Source organism: Vigna angularis, chromosome 5 (genome assembly GCF_016808095.1).
Source record: "Vigna angularis cultivar LongXiaoDou No.4 chromosome 5, ASM1680809v1, whole genome shotgun sequence".
NCBI classification, from domain to species: Eukaryota; Viridiplantae; Streptophyta; class Magnoliopsida; order Fabales; family Fabaceae; genus Vigna; species Vigna angularis.
The window spans coordinates 27,582,469-27,608,766 of NC_068974.1; the positions used below are offsets into that span (position 1 = coordinate 27,582,469).

Genomic DNA, 26,298 nt, shown 5'->3' on the forward strand with positions numbered 1-26,298 from the left:
TCCCCTTGTTTTTTTTTTTTTACTTTATATGCTCAATATATATATTTATTAGTTATAGTATATGAAAAAAAATTTAGGGGTAAAAACTTTAAAGCATAAGTAAAGGATGATTCTGGTCTTTATATTTTAAAACTGGTGGTGGTTTTGATTCTTGTACTTTGTAAACTGTAGTAATTTGGTCCTTTGTCAGGTCAAAATGATATAGGGTAAGGAATAAAATTTATAACATTTTATAATTGCATAGGATTAAGAAGTTGACCCCGTATGGACTAAGACTAGTTCTCATCAAATTTGAAAGACATCTTATTTTATCCAAAATTTACTGGAGTTAGACATTTGTTAAGGAATCATTATTCATTCATTCTTTTAGCTTATTTCAGAACAACCCAAAGTTCTTTTCTAACGAATTTCTGGACTATAAGAATTTTTCGAGTACAATGAAATATCATTTTCATATGAATAATCAAATATTAAGTAAGAATAAGGTATTATTGAATCGCTTTGTTTGGTACCCAATTGAAGAGGCCGCAAGCCCACAACTGTGAGAGTTACGGTAGAAAATAAAAAACAGTCAAAAGAGAGAAGGAAACTCCAATGCCACAGATGGCAGAATATTCCCTCAATGGGTGAGAACGAAAACTTCTTTTTATGGGATTTGTGTTTTTTCCAAATTTAATTTTTTTGTTGCTTAAATTTTACAGACCATGTATTAATAGAATTTTTCATTTTGTTTATAACAATTTTTATATAGATTAGACAAGTCAATTATTTTACTTGATCATATTTATTTTTGTTAATAAAAAAAGAAATACAAGGTAGATGAGACGAACAAAAGGTGCATGTGCAGGGGAGGGTAAGGTAAAGTCTCTGTCTCGATGCCATTTGCAGACTTTTGCAATGAATCATACATTTTTTAATATAAGAATAATAATATAATAATATAATGATGAATCCATAGTTAGTGGAGTTTTGGTCACCTATCACGATGTTTGTGCTTCAAATTGCATTTCAATTAAGTATATATTTTATTACATATTCGCTGGTCAATTTATTGTTCGGAACATAAGAGCACGTTGGTATTTTTTTTCTTTTACACATAATTCTAAAGTTATGGCAATAAGGGGTAGTATTTTTTTTGTCGGATCGGGTTGCGGGTAGCGGATTAAGTAGCAGGTGAATTTTTTTTGTTGGGTCAGGTTGTGGGTAGACACTATTTATGTCCGACCCGATCTGTTGTCATCCCTACTAATATCTAATTATATAATATCTAATTATATGAACTATCCTATTTATAAATTATAATGAGTAAAGCGTATTATTGTGGTTATATTACTATTTTTACTGTGGTCAAGACTTAAAAGTCATATGACCTTGCAAAACTCACTCTTTGAATATAAATTAATTTTAAGAGCTTACAAAAAATTTATTGTGTTTCCTTTAGTGAAAATGGTGCTTGCATAGTTAAATTTTCTTAATTAGTTTCTTCTCTTGTCTTTTTGGAGCTACCAAAGAGTCTATCAAGTCTTGCCATCTTAGAGCTAACAAATATTGTGTCAAGAGACTAATAAAGAATAAGGGTTGCTTATATTTGGTAAGGTACTCACCATTTTACCTTTCCTCGTTTCAATTCCAATTGCATCCTTATGTTAATATAAATTGTTTTCATTCCATTTCTTGCATAATCTTTGTATTTTTTATAAGCTTCCATTTTTTAACTCACCATAATCTAAGGCTTGTCAATAATCACAAAAAACTCTCACCCAAATACCACTCCATTACCTAGGCAAGGTTTATCCAAAAAAATACCTCTCACACCCTTTTCTTAGTTTTCGATAATCAACCAAAAAAACCCATGACACCACCCATAATTCAAACTAAATTTTCCTAAACCTTATCTAAGTATACACTGTAAAACCTATAATGTCCTTACTTAAGAGGTACATTATAGTATTATGCTTATATATTATTTATGTTTTAGTTTTTAATTTTGATGTGAGATTGGAGTTCGTCTATGTTTGGAACTTTCATACAATTTTGTCTTTGAATTTTAAAAATGAATGAATATAATCTTTTTAATCCAATTATCTTAAATTTCTTTATGTGTCAAACATGTTTTATTAGTAAATATGAAAACGGGAATGTGTTAAACAATATAATAACTCAAATGTTAAATGAAACTTGTTTGATAGGTAAAAAGAATTAAACATAATTAGATGAAAAAAATTATATTAGTTTATTTTTAAAGCTTGAGAACCAAAATGTATCAAAGTTTTCAACAAGGAATAATTTCAATTTTATATCAAAGTTAAGGGATTAAAGACACATATATAGACACACACACACATATATATATATATAATATATATATATATATATATATATATATATATATATATATATATATATATATATATATATATATATGTGTGTGTGTGTGTGTGTGTGTGTGTGTAACATCTCAAAAATATATAGTATAAACTATATAATCTAAAGTCATCACATGCATGATAAGATAGTACAATTATCCGACTAAAATATAAAGTATTATCTATACAGTTATCTAGAATAACTGTAGAATTTAAAACTTTATATACAACCGATCTATTTCAAAACTATCTACAATACTACACCACAACGAACTAAACGACTGGATTCTCTTCATCAAGTGCCTGCTCCACAGAGATCTCATCTCCTCTGCTCACACCTACAGGATGATCATAGCAAAGGAGAAACACCACACATACAACACACAAACACAAAATAGAAGGGTAAGCTAGATATAAAAACATTCATATAATTATAGAACATAGATTATGCACATGCTAACTTAGGCAAGATAAATTAGTTCAGACATTCTAATATGTTAAGACCTATAACAGACCGTCCGGACTGAGAATGAATACCATGCTATGACGGGTTTTGCACTTATGGTGGCCTCTACTGCTTTGCAAAGCCATTGTCATGGGTTTCCCCCTACCACACACACACAAGGTTAGTCAGTTTCGCACAATAGACCTCCAAGTAGCGTTTACACTAAGACCTCCTACCACTCTCACCACGTGAATCAATCCTCTCTATGTGAGAACGAAAGTTCATTAGAGTGTTAGGATAACCCCCCATACTAAGCTTCCTCTATTCATTCTCAAACACACTTACATCTCACCAAGAGATTCCACTTTGAAACTCACTTTTACCACATTGAAATCATACTTTCATTCACTTTGAATTCCCATTTTATACCTTTTATATTCATATAATTCAATACACCTTCATACATAGCATTCAATGATTTACCATCATTCAAACAACTCATGAACCAATAAGAAAATAATGAACTAGACTTAAATAATTCGCTTAGCGCACCTTCTCGCATAGAGAGTGTAGAGGTTTCTCGCACAGCGTATTAGGATTATACCTAATCCATTACTGTCATAAAGACATTAACCATTTCTGTTTTACAAGGTTTTACTGTTACTCGTTTTTAGTTGTTAGTTAGAGCTCTATAAATAGAGCTCTCCTCTTTACCTTTCAACACTCTCTGTATCAATGCTTATCAAACTATAATAAAACAAGGAAAGAAAACACTTTTCTTACCTCTTTTGATTTCCTCTTCAACTTTGTCTTCTCCGGTGTCGTGAGCCACCGTCTCCTCCGCCGCTGACAGCACCGCTGCTCCATCGCCAGAAGGAACCCTCCATCGCTCCGTTCTCTCTCTTCCTACGCTCGTTCATCACAATGATTGCGTGGCAGTATTACTCTGCCTACGCTTATTCACTACAGGCCATTGTGGGCTGGGCCACAAGGACATCTACAGTGCTGGGCCAGTTCTAATATGGTATCAGAGCTGCTCTGCTTCCGTAGCCTCTGATTCAATTCTTGGTATCTTCTTGGGCTGTTTCTTGGATTCTTTCTCTCATGGATCAATCATCCAATACACCCATTTCTTACTATACAGCTGAAGCATCCAACCCATCCAGCCCCTACTATCTACACCCTGGTGAGAACCCAGGTCTCACCCTCATTGCCCAAACTCTAAACGAGAACAATTATTCCTCATGGAGCAGAAGCATGAGGAGAGCTCTTCTGTCCAAAAACAAAACAAAGTTCATTGACGGGTCCATAAAGAAACCCCAGAAATCTGATGTGCTGTTTGATGCATGGGAAAGGTGTAATGTAATGATACTGTCCTGGATAACAAAGACATTCTCCCCACAGATTGCTGAAAGCGTCATATACGTTGAAGAGGCTAAGGAATTATGGGATGAGCTGAAAGAAAGATTCTCTAAAGGGGACTACTTCAAGATTTCTGACTTGCTACAGGATATACATTCTATCAAACAGGGAGAGAGAGGAGTGAGTCAATTCTTTACTGATTTAAAGATCTTATGGGAAGAATTGGAATTTTTAAGACACATTCCCACTTGCACATGCAACATACCATGCACCTGTGATCTTTCAAGAATCACCTTCAAATACAGGGAAATGGAACATGTAATATGTTTCGTGAAAGGGTTAAATGACTCCTACAGCACCGTTAAGACACAAATCCTTTTAATGGATCCTCTACCTAATATCAATCAAGTCTTCTATCTCATTATGCAGCAAGAGAGACAAGAGAAAAATAGCTCTCCTGAAGTCAAGATTCTGGCAAGTACCACTGATAAAAACAATCAGTGGAAGGGCCAAGGAAGGGGATCTGGATTTCGTGGTCAAGGTAGAGGAAGGGGTAGGAATCCTAACTATGGCAAGCAATGTTCCTTTTGCAACAAGATGAATCACACCATAGATGAATGCTACTCTAAGCATGGATACCCCCCTTGGTACAAGAAGGGAGACAGCAACCAAAACAACCAAAACAAGATGGCTGACTGGGGTTCTGCAAATGCATGCCAGAACAGCACTGAACCTGCAGGTGTTCAGAGCACTCATCCAGCAAGCAATAGTGACATCTTTCAGTCCTTCACAACTGAACAGATGCAAAAACTTCTAAAAATGATAGACAAAGCCGATGAGCCCTCTCACAGAGTTAATCAAGTCCAGAGAAATGACACTCAACACAAACAAGGTACTCTTTCCTGGATTATAGACACTGGTGCCACAGATCATGTGACACATGATAAAACAAACTTTGTGACCTTTTACAAAATTAAACCAGTTTCTGTAAAACTGCCAAACAACTCTATTCTAACTGCTGAACACGCTGGGACAGTGCAATTTTCGAAAAATTTTATCATTTTTAATGTTCTCTATATTCCTGAATTTTGTTTTAATTTGATCTCTGTTCAAAGTCTCATTAAGGACCTAGATTGCAGTCTAACCTTTTCCTCTAAGACCTGCCAGATAAAGGAGAATCATACATTGAGGATGATTGGATGTGCTAATTCCTGGAAGGGGCTCTATTATCTGCAAGTTTCTCCTAAGTCTGATCACAGATTTACTGCTAAAACTGCTCTTTCTTTTAAAAATCTTGATGTAAACCTGTGGCATTGTAGATTAGGCCATCCAGGTGACAAGGTTATGAAATACATATCTGAGAACTTTCCCTATGTTAAAACTGATACTGATATTGTTTGTGACACCTGTCATTATGCTAAGCAACGAAAGCTATCTTTTCCTAAGAGTACTTCTGCCTCTACTGACTTTTTTGACATTATTCATTGTGATATTTGGGGTCCTCTTAATACTATTTCTGTCCATGGTCATAAATATTTCCTCACTATAGTAGATTATTACAGTAGACACACATGGATTTTTCTAATGAACAACAAGGGTCAAACTAGAGAATTATTGCAAAACTTTGTTACTAAGATTAGGAATCAATTTAACAAATTAATCAAAATCGTTAGATCTGATAATGGCCCTGAGTTTAATTGTATGGACTTCTACAACATGCATGGGATCAACCATCAAAAGAGTTGTGTTGAGACCCCAGAACAAAACTCTGTTGTTGAAAGAAAGCACCAACATATTCTAAATGTGACCCGTAGCTTACTCTTTCAATCTAATCTACCTAATGCTTACTGGTCCTATGCCGTTGGCCATGCTGTTTATCTGATAAACAGGCTGCCCACTGTCATCCTTAACCACAGAACTCCTCATGAACTCCTCTACAAGCTGCCTCCCACCTACTTGGATCTCAAGACCTTTGGCAGCTTATGTTTTGCCTCCACTCTTGAGAATAACAGGGGTAAGCTCGACCCTAGAGCTAGAAAAGGAATCCTTTTAGGATACAAACATGGTGTGAAAGGGTACATCATGCTTGACATCAATACCAAAGAACTCTTTATAAGTAGAAATGTTGTTTTTCATGAGAACATTTTTCCCTACAAAGAGGGGCAGGGCAGCAGAGAAGAATGTAACATTGAAAGAGACAAGGCTAATACTTTGAATGACCTCCTAAAGGACCAGTATCCCACTGATGATGGCAGAAATGACGATTTGGATACTGCTGGTCCAGCAGCAGTAGAACACCCAGGAGAACAGCTCTCTGACGATGAAAATGACAGTGAAGATACAGAAACCAGCCAGGAAAGTCAATAACAGAGAAGGTCTGACAGACCCAGAAGACCTCCCACATACTTGAAAGATTATGTTCACCAGGTGAATCAATCCTCATCTATTCAGAACAGTCTTAAAACACCATACCCTATTTCTGATATGTTATGCTGTGATAATCTTTCAGACAAACATTTGAAATACACTATGACTATCACTGGAAACAAGGAACCCAGATCATACAATGAAGCAAAAGGGATGAATGAATGGGTAGAGGCCATGCATAGAGAAATTAAAGCACTGCAAGACAATGATACATGGGTTCTGACTCAATTGCCCCCAGGGAAAAATACTATAGGCTGCAAATGGGTGTATAAAACAAAGTACAAAGCTGATGGCAACATTGAAAGGTACAAAGCTCGTTTAGTGGCTAAGGGCTATACACAGCAAGAGGGCATAGACTATTTGGACACCTTCTCTCCTGTGGCCAAACTCACCACAGTCAGATTACTCATTGCTCTAACAGCTTCCAACAGTTGGTTTCTTCATCAACTGGATGTTGACAATGCCTTCTTACACGGAGACCTTCATGAAGAAGTCTACATGGAACCACCCCCAGGGTTAAACGTATACAATAAAGGACAGGTTTGTAAGTTAACCAAATCACTGTATGGCTTAAAACAAGCTAGCAGGCAGTGGTTTGAAAAACTTTCTTCCTTCCTGACAACTGCAAAGTTTGTCCAATCCAAATCTGACCATTCTCTATTTACTAAGAAAACACCTACTAGCTTCACTGCTCTTCTTGTGTATGTAGATGATATTGTGCTAACAGGGAGCTCTATGATCGAGATCAACCACATAAAGGAGCTTCTCCATAACAGGTTCCGAATAAAGAACCTAGGAGAACTCAAATATTTCCTAGGACTGGAAGTAGCTAGATCTAAAAGAGGGATCCACTTATGTCAAAGGAAATACGCCTTAGATATACTGGAAGACACCGGAATGCTGGGCTGTAAGCCTTCATCTACTCCCTTTCTTAGTGACACAAACTCTTTGTACAGATTGGACAGCTACCTGGATGACCCAGGCCCTTACAGAAGGCTGATAGGGAAGTTGTTATACCTCACAAATACTAGACCTGACCTGTGTTTCTCAGTTAATTTACTTAGTCAATTTGTTCAATCTCCTACTGACCATCACTATCGGGCCATCCAACATATTCTCAGGTACATCAAGTCTAAGCCATCTGAGGGGTTGTTTTTCCCTGCTGATTCTCTTCTACAGCTAAAGGGATTTAGTGATTCAGACTGGGCTACATGTCCCAACACCAGAAGATCCACGACAGGATTATGTATCTTCCTTGGATCCTCTCTCATCTCTTGGAAATCTAAGAAGCAGAGAACTGTCTCCAGATCATCTACTGAAGCTGAATATAGAGCGCTTGCAGCCACTGTATGCGAGATACAGTGGCTCAGTTATCTCCTACAGGACCTTCAAGTAGAAGAGTCAGGAACACCGGCCTTATATTGCGACAACAAGTCAGCCAGGCACATAGCTCACAACCAGAGCTTTCATGAACGGACCAAACATATTGAGCTTGACTGCCATGTAGTGCGTGAGAAGGTACAAGAACAACTTTTGAACCTTCTTCCCGTACGCTCTGACGAACAGTTGGCTGACATCTTCACGAAGTTTCCCCATCGCGTCAGGTTTAGATCGATTATTCCCGAGCTTGGACTGACCACCATCCATCGTCCAGCTTGAGGGGAGGCTATTAGGATTATACCTAATCCATTACTGTCATAAAGACAGTAACCATTTCTGTTTTACAAGGTTTTACTGTTACTCGTTTTTAGTTGTTAGTTAGAGCTCTATAAATAGAGCTCTCCTCTTTACCTTTCAACACTCTCTGTATCAATGCTTATCAAACTATAATAAAACAAGGAAAGAAAACATTTTTCTTACCTCTCGTGATTTCCTCTTCAACTTTGTCTTCTCCGGTGTCGTGAGCCACCGTCTCCTCCGCCGCTGACAGCACCGCTGCTCCATTGCCAGAAGGAACCCTCCATCGCTCCATTCTCTCTCTTCCTACGCTCGTTCATCACAATGATTGCGTGGCAATATTACTCTGCCTACGCTTATTCACTACAGGCCATTGTGGGCTGGGCCACAGGGACATCTACAGTGTTGGGCCAATTCTAATACAGCGACTCAACTCGCTATGCGAACCCTCAAACAGAGACTCACCCCTCATAACCCTTCACACAACGATTTAATTCGTTGTGCGAATAAACCCTTTTATTGCATCAGACCCTAACCACTCGCATAACGCCCCAAAAGCTACGCGAGAGTCTCCAAACAGTGGCTCAGACTTCCCAAACTATCCTTGTGTGCCCATTTTCGCTATTCGAATAAAATTGGTAATAGTTTCAGACTCCAACTAGTCGCATAGCGCCCCAATTCGCCATGCGGATCACCAAACAGAGAGCAACCCTCTCAACCCATTTGCATAGCGCGCCCATTCGCTCTGTGAATGGCCTAGTAGAAAGCATCTCACCAGGGTAACTCACTATGCAAATCTATTCGCATAGCGAGTCTACATAATCTGTAGAACAAATTCTGCAGAATTAAGCAACTCAACCACCAATTACCAATTTTAACTATTTTTCCCAACTTCTAACACTCCCAGATTGTTTTATATACTTGATTAGACTTGTCTAAGTGATTCTAAATATTCCTAACATCAATTTAAAGTGTTTTATGAATCAATTTCTACTCTAAAACATCAAATTCATCAACTTATGGACCAAAAATCAAATCTACCACTTTGAACCTGTTTTTAATCATTTTGATGACTCTAACAAGTCACAATGGACTTCCTCAAGCTGTCCCAACAGTCTAATTGAGTCCACAACCCCTAACTCTCCAATTCACTACTCCACTTCCTCTAAAAAGACTCAAAACATGCATAATTCACTATACTTTCAATTTAGTTAATAATACAACATATTTCTCACATCAAGTACCTCCAATGTGTTCAATCACAATAATTAAATTCCTCCAAATAAGTTCATAAGCATCACAATATAGTTTCACAGATTAAACATTCCAGCACATACAACTCAATCTACTCAAAACATAAACAGTAATCGAAACCACATACCAATTCAGAATTTATCATATATACATATCATACAACCAATTTAAAGAAAGTATCTAGCTCCCCTTACCTTAGAGATAAACTGCTTAGCTCACAGAAACACTCCAACAGTACCTTTCATTGCAAGGGAACTCAATAGAACCTACAAATCACCAATCAGTGATATAAAACAGCTCTTAGAACCTAAATTGAGTTGAGAATTGAAAGATAAAACTACAAGACACATGCAATCAGCAAAAATTGCATGATCCAGGTTTAAGAACATGCTGAGAAAGGGGGAAAACAACTTACTAGCCAGAATCAAGAAACTGATAAGTCAGTTGTGTAGCACTCTACGCCGTGAATGTCTAGGTACCTCCTAATCATCAATCAGACAACTCGGTAGTGAGAAATCCTAGAGAAGCGAGAGAAAGAGTAGAGAATAATGTTTTAGAGAGATGAAGTGTTTTAAATAATAAACCGAGCTTTAGAAAGTTCTGTCTATTTTATAAGATTATTTTTAAAGTAAAAAACTCGTCTTATTATTTTAATAAACCTATCTACTCTATTACTCTATTTTCTAGGTTATTACAATATATATATATATATATATATATATATATATATATATATATATATATATATATATATATATTTATACACACACGAATAGAACAACTTGATCTTTCTGGATTTTTAAAATTTCATTTTGGCTCAGTAACTGGCTAGCTTGTCTATCAATATTGAGTTTGCATAATTTTAAAAACTTCACAAATATATTAAATAATCAAATTGGTGTATCTACACAATTTTATTTTTTTGTTTCTCATTTAAAAAATACCTCTATTTAGTTCAAAAGTGTCTCTGCACAGAATGAATTGACTAAAAAGATATATCTTAATTGATTAGTATTTACAAAAAAAATACCAACATATCACATATCATATTTCTTAACAAATTTTCAATCACAATTCAATTATACCGATCAAATTAATAATCTACATTTCACACAACAAAATAATGATCATATAACCTCTATTATTAGATAATTCAATCAAAACACTACTAGGAAATAATTAGTTTCCCGTATACTGAGTCTTGTGATTCTATTACAACTCTATTGCTAGTATATTGCTAGTCACTATAATTCAAGTTTTAATAAAAATACAAAAATGATTGATAATTCACGTATCCAAAGATCGGAAAATTAATTTATTTTAATTATGTTTCTATTAATATTTGCACATCTAATATAATGTTATATTCTTCTTATTTCTTACCATATTAAACACATTATTATTATTATTATTATTATTATTATTATTATTATTATTATTATTATTATTGTTATATAAGTAGACTTCAACAAAGATGATTTGAAATGAATTTGTGTGTTTTTGAATCTATTCAAACCTAAATTTAATAATTCATGTTTTCATACATTTATAAGTAGTTTTACACTAGCCATCAATTGTCAATCATTATGATAACTTTCAAAGCATAAATTTTATTATTATTATTATTATTATTATATATATATATATATATATATATATATATATATATATATATATATATATATATATATATATATATATATATATATAACTTTCTTTCTGAAAGTTTCTAAAATTATAACTTAAACATTAAGTTTATAATAAAATGGTAGGTAAAGAGTATGCGGAAAGGGAGAAGGAAAGATAAATCTCAATTACGAATCTATAATGTATAAATTTTATATTTGTTTCTTATTTATTAGAGTTTAATGCGTTTTCTTATTTTATAGTAAAGATTTAAAAATATTTTATATTGAAATTCTCGCTGTACAAAGAGAAAACTTATGTACTTTGTTAAGCAAAATGTTTCTGCGAAAGAGTTTACAGTTCAGTTTTAATAAATTACAACGATTTTTTATAATTTCCATAAATTAAAAATAAGCTTAAACATAACTTTTAAAATATTTATTTATTACAAAATTTAGGAATTTGACCCATGTAAAGTTCTTTAGTATGACTAAAAAGCAAGTTGTAATAACGTGATAGTGTGATGGTAAATGTATTTTTAAATAAATAATATTCGCCCAGTCTCATTTTCATTAACTAATTATTTGATATCATGAAAACATGTTCAATGTACAATTAATGTCTTAATTAATTATTTTTATCATTTGCTTAATATATTTACGGAATATAAAGATTTTAGTGAAGTAAAATTATTTTATCAAAAATATCTTTAGATATTTAAGGAATTTAATGTCTGAATTTCTTTTAATTATTTTTCTTAAATATTAATTACAATTTTCTTAACCATTAAGACTAGAAGAAGTAAAATACCTGCTCCACATCCGTTATGATTAGGTCCAATCTAGTGGGCCACTCTTCCATTGGACAACTAACCTGCCAGAAAACTGGCTAGCAGCTTTAACAAAATCTTTATATCTTTATCTCTATATATATATATATATATATAAAGAAATTTCATATTTATACAAAGTTAAATGATAATAATAATATTGCTTACAGGAATCAGGTTAGATGGATGAATGCAATTACTTTTTAAATTTAGGTTTAAATTTTATTTCGTGATCACGTTGATAGATGAATTTTTGTTTAGTACGTAATTTTAAAAATGAAAATATTGGATCTTAAAAATGAAAATATTGGATCTTTATATTATAGAAAATATATGAATAAGGTTCAGAAAAAAGAACAAATTTAATAAATTATCAAACAAAAACTTTAACAAGAGAAAAAAAATTGGACAACAAATGAAAAATATAGGTCACAAAGAAAGAAAAAGTTCAACAAATAATTAAACAAAAAGTTTAACAAGAAAGAGAAAAAACTTGACAACAAAACAGAGAAGAGAAAAAATACGGTCACACCAACGTAGCAACTCAATATCTTACCTTTTTAGAATTGAGTACTAACCAAAAATTCATCTGTTAACACAGAGAGAACCTTATATTTATTTTCAAAGTGAAAGTTTATTTTTTAATATTGGATGGAAATAAATTGTGTTTAATCTTTCTCAAATATATTTGTGCCAGTTAGAATATTTATTAAATATTCAAATTAAAAAAATAAAAGCCAAAAGAACGTTATACAATCATTCAAGTAATTAACACATATTTTTTAACGTCGTATGATAATGAAAACATTTTAATATAAATTAAAAATATTTAAATTGATTTAAAAGATTTGAGAATGTTTAATTTGATTTAATATTCCTTGTCAATACCAAGTTTATAAATGTTATTATTAATTTATTTGTGATCTTGATTTGGGTTATTTTTTCCATTTAATTGTATATTCTAAACATATACGGGAGATAAAGTTTAATATTTTTATATATATTTTAAAGTGAAAAAAGAGGTAAAATCAAAATTTGTATTTTTTTACAAGTTTAAAAAGTAAATCTCACAATTCTTTTATCAGGTTACCCGTTCCTACTAACTCGCGAGAATAATTTAATTTTTGTATTGTCTTAATTAATTTTCAAATATAACAAAAATGAAAATGCAGTTTTTTAAATTCAAATTTATCAATACAATATGTAAAAATGACAATATCTAATTACATCAATTGAAAATACAGTTTACAAAGACTGGACATATATTCATAACATTTTTATTTCAACATTAAAATTAACTGACACATTAAAATGTATTTTCTATTTTTTTTAATATAGAGCCATATTGTGTTAGCGTTCAAAATTGAAAGACTTGCTAGTGGTGATTTTTCTTTCTTTCTTAATTTTATTATTACGTACGCTTCAGCGGTTTTGAAATGAGAGAAGCGCGTAGCGTTTGTCTGTCTCCGCCATTCAAATTGCACGTTACGTTACCTTTTCACTTTTCTTTCGCTTTAAATCCAATTTGTCAACTTCAACATAATACAAAATTATTTCATTGTTACTTTATTGCTGTAAAACAAAAAAATACAGTGCTTCAAATTAATTAACTCCCCATATTTTAACTGAAAAAAATATAAAAAATACATATATTTCAATACAATTCGTTCAAGCACCTTTTAAGAAGCTGCTTCTTACACATGCCGGGAAGGGATATTCTCACACGATCACATCAACCCACAATTTCATTTTCTGTGTTTCAATGTCAAATTGGATTCAATGGTCAACAATACTCGTAAGTTGCAATTTTATTTTCAAATTTAGGGATCACGATCCATAAATTGACCACAAGAAAAAGAAAAGAAAAAAAGACAACGACGGGGAAAGCGAAGCAAGAACTAGGTCAAATTCGAGCTTACCAAAAACTTCATCGGTAAATTAATTAAAATAAAACAAGAAATAAATTCAAAAGAGACGAAAAAGGTACAAGTTTTAGGCAATATTGGTTAGGAAAATATTTAATCCGTTTAATTAACTCAGCAATTAATTAAAACTAAATAAGCAATGTGAAAGTATCTCAACGCGCTTCTAAGGCGCCTTTCTTCTTCCCCCTCAGCTTTCACCAGTGCGCACGTTAGCCACCATCACCATTCATCACCTTCTCTCTTTCTCTCTCTGTAACTAACACTACCCACACTTTCGGCACCCTCTTCAACTTCAAAACCCGTTACTGTGTCGTACTACTGCTACTGCTGTTACAGTTGCATCCTTCTTCTAGGGTTTCGATTCCCATGCTATGAGTCTCCGCCACCGTCACCCTCAGCCGCCGGCTGCCGGCGCTCCGGGCCGGGACGATGATCCTTTCAACATCATTCCCTTGCACAACCTCCTCACGGACCACCCGTCGCTCCGCTTCCCAGAGGTCCGCGCGGCGGTGGCGGCTATGCGGGCAGTCGGGGACCTCCGACGACCTCCTTTCGGGCAATGGCAGCAGAACATGGACCTCCTCGACTGGCTTGCGCTCTTTTTTGGATTCCAGCGTGACAACGTTCGGAACCAGCGTGAGCATTTGGTTCTCCATCTCGCGAACGCTCAGATGCGCCTCACGCCGCCGCCGGACAACATCGACACGCTCGACGCCGGCGTGCTCCGGCGGTTCCGCAAGAAGTTGTTGAAAAACTACGGGGCGTGGTGCTCCTACCTCGGGAAGAAGTCCAACATCTGGATCTCCGACAACCGGCGTGGTGGCGCAGGGGAGGACCTTCGACGTGAGCTGCTCTACGTGTCTCTGTACCTCTTGATCTGGGGAGAGGCTGCAAATCTTCGCTTCATGCCGGAGTGCATCTGCTATATCTTCCACAACATGGCGAACGAGTTGAACAGAATTTTGGAAGATTATATCGACGAGAACACTGGGCAGCCGGTTATGCCCTCGATTTCCGGTGAGAACGCGTTTTTGAACATGGTTGTGAAGCCTATTTATGAGACTGTTAAGCGTGAGGTTGATAGTAGTAGGAATGGTACTGCTCCTCATAGTGCTTGGAGGAACTATGATGATATTAATGAATATTTTTGGAGTAGGAGGTGTTTTGAGAAGCTGAAGTGGCCTCTTGATGTTGGGAGTAACTTCTTTGTTACTGCTGGTGGTGGTGGGAAGCATGTGGGGAAGACTGGGTTTGTGGAGCAGAGGTCGTTTTGGAATTTGCTTAGGAGTTTTGATAGGCTTTGGGTGATGTTGATATTATTTCTTCAGGCTGCTATTATTGTGGCTTGGGAAGAGAGGAAGTTCCCTTGGCAGGCTTTGGAGGATAGGACTGTGCAGGTCAGGGTTTTGACTATATTTTTCACTTGGAGTGGTTTGAGGTTTGTGCAGAGTTTGCTTGATGTGGGGATGCAGTATAGGTTGGTGTCTCGGGAGACAATTGGGCTTGGAGTGAGGATGGTGCTGAAGTGTGTTGTGGCTGCTGCCTGGATTGTTGTGTTTGGTGTGTTTTATGCCAGGATTTGGACGCAGAGGAACCAGGATAGGCGGTGGTCACCAGCAGCGAATGATCGGGTGGTGAACTTTCTGGAGGTTGTGGTTGTTTTCCTTATTCCGGAGCTTCTAGCTGTGGCTCTTTTTGTGCTTCCTTGGATTAGGAATTTTGTGGAGAAAACAAATTGGAAGATTTTCTACATGTTGTCATGGTGGTTTCAGAGCAGGAGCTTTGTGGGACGTGGTCTGAGGGAAGGTCTTGTGGACAATGTGAAGTATTCAGTTTTCTGGGTTGTGGTGCTGGCCACGAAATTTTGCTTCAGTTACTTTTTGCAGGTGAAACCCATGATTGCTCCGTCAAAGGCAGTGTTGGACCTGAAAAATGTTAGCTACGAATGGCATGAGTTTTTTCATAACAGCAACCGGTTGGCTGTGGGGTTGTTGTGGCTTCCAGTTGTGTTGATTTATCTTATGGATATACAGATTTGGTATTCGATATACTCGTCTTTTGCTGGGGCGGGTGTGGGGTTGTTTGCACACTTGGGTGAGATAAGAAATATGCAGCAGCTGAAATTGAGGTTCCAGTTTTTTGCCAGTGCAATTCAGTTTAATCTCATGCCGGAGGAGCAGTTATTGAATACAAGAGGAACATTGAAGAGTAAGTTTAAGGATGCCATTCACAGGCTGAAGCTCAGGTACGGTCTTGGTCGGCCCTATAGGAAGCTTGAGTCTAACCAGATTGAGGCCAACAAGTTTGCTTTGATATGGAATGAGATAATTCTGTCTTTTAGGGAGGAGGATATTATATCTGACAAAGAGTTTGAGTTGCTGGAGCTGCCTGAGAACTCTTGGAATGTCAGGGTAATCCGCTGGCCATGTTTTCTTCTCTGCAATGAGCTACTGTTGGCACTCAGTCAGGCTAAAGAACTGGTTGATGATAGTGATAAGAGGCTTTATAAGAAGATATGCAAGAGTGAATACAGACGCTGTGCTGTCATTGAAGCTTATGACAGTGTCAAGCACTTGCTTCTTGCGATTATCAAGCACAACACCGAAGAACATTCTATTGTGACTGTTCTGTTTCAGGAAATTGGTCACTCTCTCGAGATTGAAAAATTCACTAAATTGTTTGATACAACTGCACTGCCTAAGCTCCACGACAAGTTGATAAAACTAGTTCAGTTATTAAACAGGCCGGTCAAAGATCCTAACCAAGTAGTGAATACCCTTCAAGCCCTTTATGAGATTGCTATCCGAGACTTTTTCAAGGAGCAAAGAAATCCTGATCAGCTAAAGGAGGATGGTTTGGCTCAACAGAATCCTGCTTCAGGTCTACTTTTTGAGAATGCCATTCAGTTACCTGACGCCAGGAATGAGAACTTCTATCGGCAGGTCCGGCGCTTGTACACAATTCTTACATCCAATGATTCAATGCAAAACGTTCCAGTAAATTTAGAAGCTAGACGGAGAATTGCTTTCTTCAGTAACTCACTTTTTATGAACATGCCCCATGCTCCCCAAGTTGAGAAAATGATGGCTTTCAGTGTGCTAACACCTTACTATAGTGAAGAAGTGTTATACAATAAAGAACAGCTCAGAAATGAGAATGAAGATGGGGTTTCAATCCTGTACTATTTGCAGACTATATATGATGATGAGTGGAAAAATTTTATAGAGAGGATGCGTCGAGAGGGAATGACTAAGGACAGTGATCTTTGGACTGATAAACTTAGGGATTTGAGGCTCTGGGCTTCCTATAGGGGCCAGACCCTATCACGGACAGTTAGAGGAATGATGTACTACTACCGGGCTCTCAAGATGTTGACTTTTCTGGATTCTGCATCAGAAATGGATATTAGAGAAGGTGCCCGGGAACTTGTTTCAATGAGACCAGATAGCTTACATAGTTCCATCTCTGAAAGGTCACCTTCCTCTAAGAGTTTAAGTAGAGCAAGCAGCTCGGTTAGTCTGTTATTCAAAGGCCATGAGTATGGGACTGCTTTAATGAAATTCACGTATGTGATTGCTTGTCAGATATATGGAACTCAGAAGGAAAAGAAGGATCCTCACGCTGATGAAATTTTGTATCTAATGCAAAAAAATGAGGCTCTTCGGGTTGCTTATGTTGATGAGAAAACCACTGGAAGGGATGAGAAGGAGTATTACTCTGTTCTTGTTAAGTATGACCAACAGTTGCAGAAGGAGGTGGAAATTTACCGAGTAAAGTTGCCTGGGCCCTTGAAGCTTGGGGAAGGAAAGCCAGAAAATCAAAATCATGCCATAATCTTCACCCGTGGTGATGCAGTCCAGACTATTGATATGAATCAGGACAACTACTTTGAGGAAGCTCTTAAAATGCGAAATCTCTTGGAAGAATACAGGCATTACTATGGTATCCGAAGACCCACTATTTTGGGAGTTAGGGAACACATTTTTACAGGTTCTGTTTCTTCTCTTGCCTGGTTCATGTCAGCTCAGGAAACAAGTTTTGTCACCTTAGGGCAGAGGGTTTTGGCAAATCCTTTGAAGGTTAGAATGCATTATGGTCACCCAGATGTATTTGACAGATTTTGGTTCTTGACTCGAGGTGGTATCAGTAAAGCTTCCAGAGTGATCAACATAAGTGAGGACATCTTTGCTGGATTTAATTGTACTCTTCGTGGAGGGAATGTCACTCACCATGAATACATTCAGGTTGGAAAAGGAAGGGATGTTGGGTTGAATCAAGTATCAATGTTTGAAGCAAAGGTTGCTAGTGGAAATGGGGAGCAAATCCTAAGTAGAGATGTGTACAGATTGGGACATAGGCTGGATTTTTTCCGGATGCTGTCATTCTTCTACACTACTGTGGGGTTCTTCTTTAACACAATGATGGTGATTCTGACTGTATATGCATTTTTATGGGGTCGGCTATATCTTGCGCTTAGTGGTGTTGAGAATGCAATGGAAAGTAACAGCAATAACAATGAAGCACTTGGTACCATCTTGAATCAACAGTTCATCATCCAACTTGGACTGTTCACTGCCCTTCCCATGATTGTAGAAAATTCCCTTGAGCATGGGTTCCTTCAAGCCATATGGGATTTCTTGACAATGCAGCTCCAGCTTTCATCAGTTTTTTACACATTCTCAATGGGCACTCGTAGTCATTTCTTTGGTCGGACTGTACTGCATGGTGGGGCGAAATATCGAGCTACTGGTCGTGGTTTTGTTGTTGAGCACAAGAGATTTGCTGAAATCTATAGACTCTTTGCTCGTAGCCATTTTGTGAAAGCAATTGAGTTGGGGCTAATACTTGTAATTTATGCATCACATAGTCCTGTAGCTACTGACACTTTTGTTTATATAGCGTTGACGATCACTAGCTGGTTCTTAGTAGTGTCATGGATTATGGCGCCATTTGTGTTCAATCCTTCTGGCTTTGATTGGTTAAAAACTGTTTATGACTTTGATGATTTTATGAACTGGATTTGGTACAGTGGAAGTGTGTTTGCTAAAGCTGAACAGAGCTGGGAAAGGTGGTGGTATGAAGAACAGGATCATCTGAAGGTGACTGGCCTTTGGGGAAAGCTTTTGGAGATAATCTTAGACCTTCGATTCTTCTTTTTCCAATATGGAATTGTGTATCAGCTTGGCATTTCTGCTGGAAGTACCAGTATTGCTGTTTACTTGCTATCCTGGATTTATGTGCTTGTTATATCTGGGATTTATGTGGTGGTTGTGTATGCCCGGAACAAATACGCAGCTAAAGAGCACATCTATTATCGGCTGGTCCAGTTCCTTGTCATAATTCTTGCAATACTTGTGATAGTTGGTTTGCTGGAATTCACTAAATTCAAATTCATTGATATTTTCACTAGCTTGCTGGCATTCGTTCCCACAGGTTGGGGCCTGATATCAATTGCCCAAGTATTCCGACCATTTTTGCAGTCCACTATCATTTGGGATGGTGTTGTTTCAGTGGCTCGTCTATATGACATAATGTTCGGAGTCATTGTTATGGCCCCTGTGGCACTCTTATCATGGTTGCCTGGATTTCAGAATATGCAAACCAGAATACTTTTCAATGAAGCATTCAGCAGGGGCCTCCGGATATTCCAGATTGTTACAGGGAAAAAATCACAGAGTTGACTGTGAATTGAGGTAATTTTTATTCATATTTATTGTATATTTGATCTGGCTTAAGTCACGCTGTATTAGTATTGGAATCAGCATGTGCTGGTGTATTTTGTGAATGTCTAATGTTTGTGTGAAATATTATATCTGTCTAAGGCCTCAATGCATTAAATCCGGATCACAATAAGTTGGTGTACTTTGTTAAGTACTGCTATTTCTGAGCTATTGCGGTTTCTTTTGAATGAACTATATATGTATACTTGTGCCTTCGTGCATGTGATATCTGTCGACTGCAGTCCCTAAGGGGACGATAACCTGCTTCTAATGAAGCAGCTTCTGCTTTAATAACCTAAAAATATATTTACACCAAAAAGAAGAATATAAATAAGTGAATCAGCGTAGTTTTCTCAATTTTTCTATAAGCCCGAGTAAATTAATAGTGTAATATCAATTTCACTGAACCATGGCTATCATTTGACAACCCAGCACCCATATATATGTATTTTTTTTCTGAAAAATATTAAAAAAGTTCTGAAAAAATATTAAAAGTTCTGAAAAAAAGTTCAGCCCTTGGATTTATAGCCGCAGAAGGTGTTGTTGAAAATACCACTGCCGCTTATCCTATTATGCGTGTCTTGTTTGTCTATTGTTCCTTGTTGTTATTTATCTAAAGGCTCGTGCGGTTCTTTCCATCTTTCCTCTTATCACATTTGAACTTTTACTTGACTGAATTAATTACCTGCTATCATATGTTCGTGTATTTGTCCCTTTAGCTAAGAGGTCTGTTTATGTTTGCAGTATTGACGATGGAAAGATGTGTAGAGAAGACCATAGAAGACGAGAGATGAACTTTTTTGGGTTTCCAAATTTTCATCTGGTTGAGTTGGTGGCTGTGATATATTTTTTTCCTGTTCTGTGGATAGGGGAGATTAATTTTTTGCTTTACTTTGATTATCATATTTGTTATTGTAATTAGTCAACTCTGACGTTTTTTAAAATTAGTTTTGGCCGGTGATTTTCTGGTTGTGTGATACATCCCTGGCCATAATTGAGTTTTGTTAGCTTATTTCCTTAGTTAAGATTATAGTGCATGTTTAAGTCAAGAAAGATAATCGTTTATCTCTTGAATACCAAAAATACTTGCTGAATTGAACCCTCAGTCTTTGCAATTGAAATTGAAACTTATCTTTCTATACTATGTTGACGACCAGGGAGAAACTGTGGCGACTTTTTGTGCCTGATATTTATGAATAGACGACCGATTTGTGTCAGAAATTTTAAGGATTGTTCTTTGAACTTTACACCTAAATATCCATTTGGTCTTAAAATAATACATATCAGTAATACAATTTATATGAAAATGGTTCTGTAAAGTTAAATAATTTTGTATTTTAGCAAATGAAATAGTACATTAGAGTAATGCAATTTTTTTAACATTTTTCTCTTTTCTATTGTCTAATCATTCTTTTTGTCTTCTTTTTTTTTATATTCTTTCCATCTCTTTCACTCCTACTAAATTCTACTGGAAAAGAAATAAAGAAAAAAAAAGCTAAAGAGTCAACGTGAATGTAAATAGAAGTTGATGGAAAAGAAATAGATGAGAAATATAAAGAAAATGTTTTTTTATTGAAATAAAGTAAAATTATCATCCATTTGTACGTAGAAGTAAAATTACTTGTACGTGCGGCTTTAGTATTTTTGAATTAAATTAACATAAAAAGCCGTGACACGACTTTTGTATAACCAATATCCATTTGTACATATTACTGAAGTAATCTATATGGAACACATATTTTTAACCGAAGTCGTTCCTCCTAAGTATAACTAACTCACGACTGATAATATTTTTGGAATTTGGTCATTAGTAATTTTAGTATAAAAGTACATCATTTTTATATATAAAAAAGAAAATAATAGCTTCAATTGGTCTAGATCAAATATTTATCTCTGATTAATTTAATATATTTAAATTAAAAATTATAATTAATTATCTTGAATAAGAAAATGAACAGAACTCGGAAACCTATTTTATTTATTTCCTTTAAAAATTTGATTAACCATTTTTTATAAATTCATTCAAAATTACATGAGAGACGAAGTTTGTTAAGTAAATGGATGTAAGTAGTCACTATTAGAAAGTCATCCATCAAATATGTGAGAATGATGTAAAACATAGATTGTTGAATAAAAATCTGAAATGATAAATGTTGGAAGTTGAGACTTTTCAACTCTCTTTCATCATTCCCTCAACTTTTGTTTTGGTTGTAAATTTTGTAATATTTAAAAAATAAATTCCATAACTTTTATTATCCTCAGTGGAGTAAACACGGTAACGTAAGAAATAGCGCTTTCATATTAGCTTTTATTAAAGGTAATAAAAGTGAACCCATTTTGACTGGTAAAAGGCATCGAAGAATGTCACTTAATGATTATAATAAGCACAATTATCGGAAAAGCTATGTGGGAGAAGCTTCAACGAAAAAAAGAAAAATCACATATAGGAGCTTTTATATGATTTATATGATCTTCATAGAAAGAGACTGAAATAGAATTGGAGCTTAGCTTTGGAATTTCTCCCTTAAACACTTGGGTGGATTTATATTTCTTCAGTGTTTGTTTTTCACTTTCACAGTAATTCTCTCTCAACAACTTTGGCTTTCAGTAATGTGTTCTAAGGCCATCGTCCAATACACCGCTTCTTCATCTCATCCAATTAACAGATACGATGTATTTGTGAGCTTCCGCGGTAAAGACACACGCAACAACTTCACTGGTTTTCTCTTTGAAGCTCTCCGTAGAAAAGGCATCGATGCCTTCAAAGACGATGAAGATCTCAAAAAAGGTGAATCCATAGCACCCGAGCTCCTCCATGCCATTCAAAGCTCTCGACTTTTCATTGTTGTCTTCTCAAAGAACTATGCTTCCTCCACCTGGTGCTTGCGTGAACTGGCAGAGATACGTAACTGCGTTCAAACTTCCCCAAGACCTGTTATACCTGTCTTTTATGACGTTGATCCTTCGGTGGTGCGCAAACAGAGTGAATGTTATGAGAATGCATTTGCAGAACACGAAAAGAGATTCAGAGAAGACAAAGCGAAGATGGAGGAAGCTGAGAGATGGAGAGAAGCTCTCAGACAAGTGGCCAATCTCTCTGGTTGGGATATTCGAAATAAGTGAGTTATCCTCTCCCGTTTCAAGATTGATCACACTTATATATTTATTATGCAGTGAGTTATATAACCTTTTCTATGTCCTTTTGTTTTCTGAAATATTCATTATCCCTTTCTATACTAGAGTTCGGAGATGTTAGGAATTTAGGAAAAGTAGAAAACAGTGGTTGGTGTGTGTAAGTGGTATGAGTTTGGGAGGGGGGTTTAGCAATGTAAAGATAACTTATAGAAGGTAATGTATTAATTCTTGAGAAGTTTTGGTTGATAGAAGGTATCAATGGATTTGATGACAAATCTAGCTTTATTAATATGTCAGCTGAATGAGTTAAGCCGACAATACTACAGACTCACCCTAAATTACAAAAACTCCATACTGATTTAAGTTTATCTAACGCATTCTGCATCTTTAAAGTTGTTTTGCTTGTAAACTAATTATAATACATTTTCATGGGTTCTAAGACTTTCTCCATGGTAGTCGTGATTTATCTTGTGCCATTATGTAAAAACAAATGTTTAAGAGGAAATATGGAAACTGACTCCAAATGACGAAAATGATAGTTTGAAAGTTAAAATCTTTTACGTTATATATTATTTTGTCCTATAAATGCATATATTCTTTTTGTTCTATTGGGTGATTTTCTTTCATTTAATTTAAAATTGCAGGCCACAATGTGTAGAAATTGAAAAAATTGTTCAAACCGTAACAAATATTTTGGGTCCCAAAATTTGTAGTCTTCCAAAGGACGAACTAGTTGGGATAGAGCATAGACTTGAAAAATTAGCAAATATTGTATGTACTGAATCAGTTAATAATGTTGGAGTTGTTGGAATCAGTGGGATGGGTGGCATAGGAAAGACTACTCTTGCTCGAGCTTTATACGAAAGAATATATCATCAATATGATTTTCATTGTTTTATTGATGATGTAAGCAAAATATATCGAGATTCAAGTTCACTAGGTCTACAAAAGCAGTTAATTTCTCAATCTCTAAATGAGAAAAATCTAGAGATTTCAAATTCTTTTGAGGGAACATGTTTGATTTGGTCTAGGCTGCGCAATGTTAGGGCACTTGTAGTTCTGGACAACGTTGATGAAGTTGAACAACTAAGGATGTTTACAGGGAAGAGAGACACTTTGTTGCGTGAATGCTTAGGTGGAGGGAGCAGAATCATCTTAGTTTCTAGGGATGAACATATATTGAGGACGCATGGAGTAGATGACATTTATCAAGTCCAGCCATTGAATCGCGAAAATGCTATGCAGCTGTTTTGTAGAAATGCTTTTAAAGTTAATCATATTTTGAGTGATTATGAAAAGTTGGCACGAGGTATACTATCTCATGCTCAGGACCATCCCTTGGCAATTGAAGTAATTGGGTCGTCTTTGTTTGGTCGAAATGTGTCACAATGGGAAAGTGCATTGGCCAGGCTAAAAGAAAAAAAAAGTAAAAATATTATGGATGTTTTGCGTCTAAGTTTTGATCAGCTGGATGAAGATCAGAAAGAAACATTTTTGGATATTGCAAGTGTCCTATGCAATCATCATGAGAAATATGTGAAGGAAGTTCTAAACTTTCGTGGATTTCATGCTGAATATAGTCTACAAGTTCTGCTCGACAAATCACTAATAGTAAGTCGTGATGGGTTTATTCATATGCATTGCTTCTTGAAGGACTTGGCAGAGTATATTGTCAAAGAAGAATCACCTAAGGAACCCCTAAAGAGGAGTAGGTTGTGGGATTACCAAGATTTCCGCAAAGCTATGTCGAACAATGAGGTATAATTAATAAATTCAATTATAATTTTATGTTGCCATTTTTTTAGAGTATGAAAATCTTTCGAAAAATATAACCATTTTATTCTGTGTGTAGACAACTGAAATTCTTGAAGTCGTAGCTGTTCATGCACTATTGAATTCTAAAACTGTGAGGGTAGATGGTTTATCGAAAATTAGACACCTTAAGTATCTTAGACTTAAGTACGTGAACTGTTCAGGAAGGTTCAGTCATCTTTCAAGTGAACTAGGATATCTTGATTGGAACAATTATCCTTTTGAGTGTTTGCCTCAAAGTTTTCAGCCACACAAACTAGTTGAGTTACTATTGAGAGGAAGCAGTATTCAACGACTATGGAGTGGTACAAAGGTGTGATGTATATTAAATTTATATTTCTAAGAAAAAAATTAAAGAAAACGATTATTAATTGGGCTCTTGTATTTGCTAATCGTTGTAGGTGCTACCTAATTTGAAGCATTTGGATCTCTCTTACTCAGAAAAATTAGTTGAGATGCCAGATGTTGCAGAGGCCCTAAATCTTGAAGGCATAGAACTTGAAGGATGCATACAGCTCCGAAAACTCAGTCCATCGATTGGTCTTCTGAGCAAGCTTACTATTTTGAATTTGAAAAACTGTGAAAACTTAGTAAGCTTACCCAATAGCATATTGGGCCTGAATTCTCTTGAATATCTGAGTGTCTATGGTTGTTCAAATCTGTTTAATAATGAGTTATTTGATGAAGCAAGTAACACAGCATTTGAAGAAGCTTTGTTCAGTTGAAGGTCCTATTCATTCCCACTCAATATTCCCTTTGATAAAAAAAGCACGAAGAGAGTCGGTTAGTTTTTTGGTACCCTCCTCTCCCACTCTCCCTTGCTTGCGTAAACTCGATCTAAGATTCTGTAACTTAGCTAAAATCCCTGATGCTATTGGAAAGTTAAGTTGCTTAGAAAAGTTAAATTTGGAGGGAAACAATTTTGTTACATTGCCTAACCTCAAGGATCTTTTCAGATTGTATTATTTAAACTTACAGCATTGCAAGCGATTGAAATACTTGCCTCACCTCCCTTCACGAACTCACTTGTCCTTAAATCCTTACTTGTATTCGATGGAATATTTTCAAAGCTTCTTTTATCATGTGCCAAACAAAGATGAACGTATGGCTGGATTAATGATGTTCAACTGCCCAGAAATAGTTGAGAGGGAACGGTGCACTAGCATGAGTGTTTCATGGATGCTACAAATTGTTCAGGTGTGCATGTTTCTTCCTTACATCTACTAACGCATAACATAACTCAGTCGTGGTACAAGTCGAAATGTCTTACATCCCTTTCATTCCTCACACATCTTGGAAGTATTATCCCTGGAAGAGAAATACCAATGTGGTTCAACAATCAGCTTTGGAGCAATAACAATTCAATAATCATAAACGTCACTCCTTTTGTGCATTACGATAATTGGGTTGGTGTTGTGTGCTGTGCAATACTCAGTTACGAAACAAGATTTCTTGCGGATTTGAGAAGGATGAATATGGACAACTCAAATTGTATGTGGCTATTTTATTACTCTCGTCAACAGTTCTACGAAGAAAAACTCAAAATTTGGGGCAAACTTGGCTATAACTTCAAATTGAGATTTAAAATAAGCGACGACAATGGACAATTTGCTAAGTTTGAAGTGGAAAAATACGGGTATCGGTGGGTAAACGAGCAAGATCTACAGCTATCAACTTCAGCAATGAATTTGGCAGCTCCGTAGCGCAAGTTTTAAGCAAT

The 26,298-nt window shown here is 35.8% G+C and overlaps 2 protein-coding genes and 1 non-coding gene across 3 annotated transcripts; all 3 read left to right on the forward strand.

Annotated features, from left to right (window-relative positions):
• The first annotated feature begins 13,869 nt into the window (after positions 1 to 13,869).
• On the forward strand, positions 13,870 to 20,730 carry LOC108340254 (callose synthase 12). Its single transcript, XM_017577501.2, has 2 exons — positions 13,870 to 19,604; positions 20,376 to 20,730. Exon 1 carries the CDS (start codon positions 14,283 to 14,285, stop codon positions 19,590 to 19,592), a length of 5,310 nt encoding a protein of 1,769 aa, XP_017432990.1. The 5' UTR covers positions 13,870 to 14,282; the 3' UTR covers positions 19,593 to 19,604; positions 20,376 to 20,730.
• On the forward strand, positions 17,242 to 17,322 carry LOC128196868 (small nucleolar RNA J33). Its single transcript, XR_008249274.1, has one exon. It is a non-coding gene; the product is annotated as a small nucleolar RNA J33 (small nucleolar RNA).
• Positions 20,731 to 22,046: 1,316 nt separating the features above from the next.
• On the forward strand, positions 22,047 to 25,444 carry LOC108338909 (protein SUPPRESSOR OF npr1-1, CONSTITUTIVE 1-like). The gene is made up of 4 exons (XM_052877636.1): positions 22,047 to 22,750; positions 23,411 to 24,524; positions 24,619 to 24,891; positions 24,980 to 25,444. Exons 1-4 carry the CDS (start codon positions 22,242 to 22,244, stop codon positions 25,301 to 25,303), a joined length of 2,220 nt encoding a protein of 739 aa, XP_052733596.1. The 5' UTR covers positions 22,047 to 22,241; the 3' UTR covers positions 25,304 to 25,444.
• The last annotated feature ends 854 nt before the right edge of the window (positions 25,445 to 26,298 follow it).

Bases quoted from the DNA above. Each gene is read 5' to 3' on its own strand.
- LOC108340254 (XM_017577501.2), top strand. From the start codon at position 14,283: ATGAGTCTCCGCCACCGTCACCCTCAGCCGCCGGCTGCCGGCGCTCCG.
- LOC108338909 (XM_052877636.1), top strand. From the start codon at position 22,242: ATGTGTTCTAAGGCCATCGTCCAATACACCGCTTCTTCATCTCATCCA. The intron at 24,525-24,618 runs GTATAATTAATA...TTCTGTGTGTAG, and splicing joins AAGCTATGTCGAACAATGAG to ACAACTGAAATTCTTGAAGT. The intron at 24,892-24,979 runs GTGTGATGTATA...TAATCGTTGTAG, and splicing joins GACTATGGAGTGGTACAAAG to GTGCTACCTAATTTGAAGCA.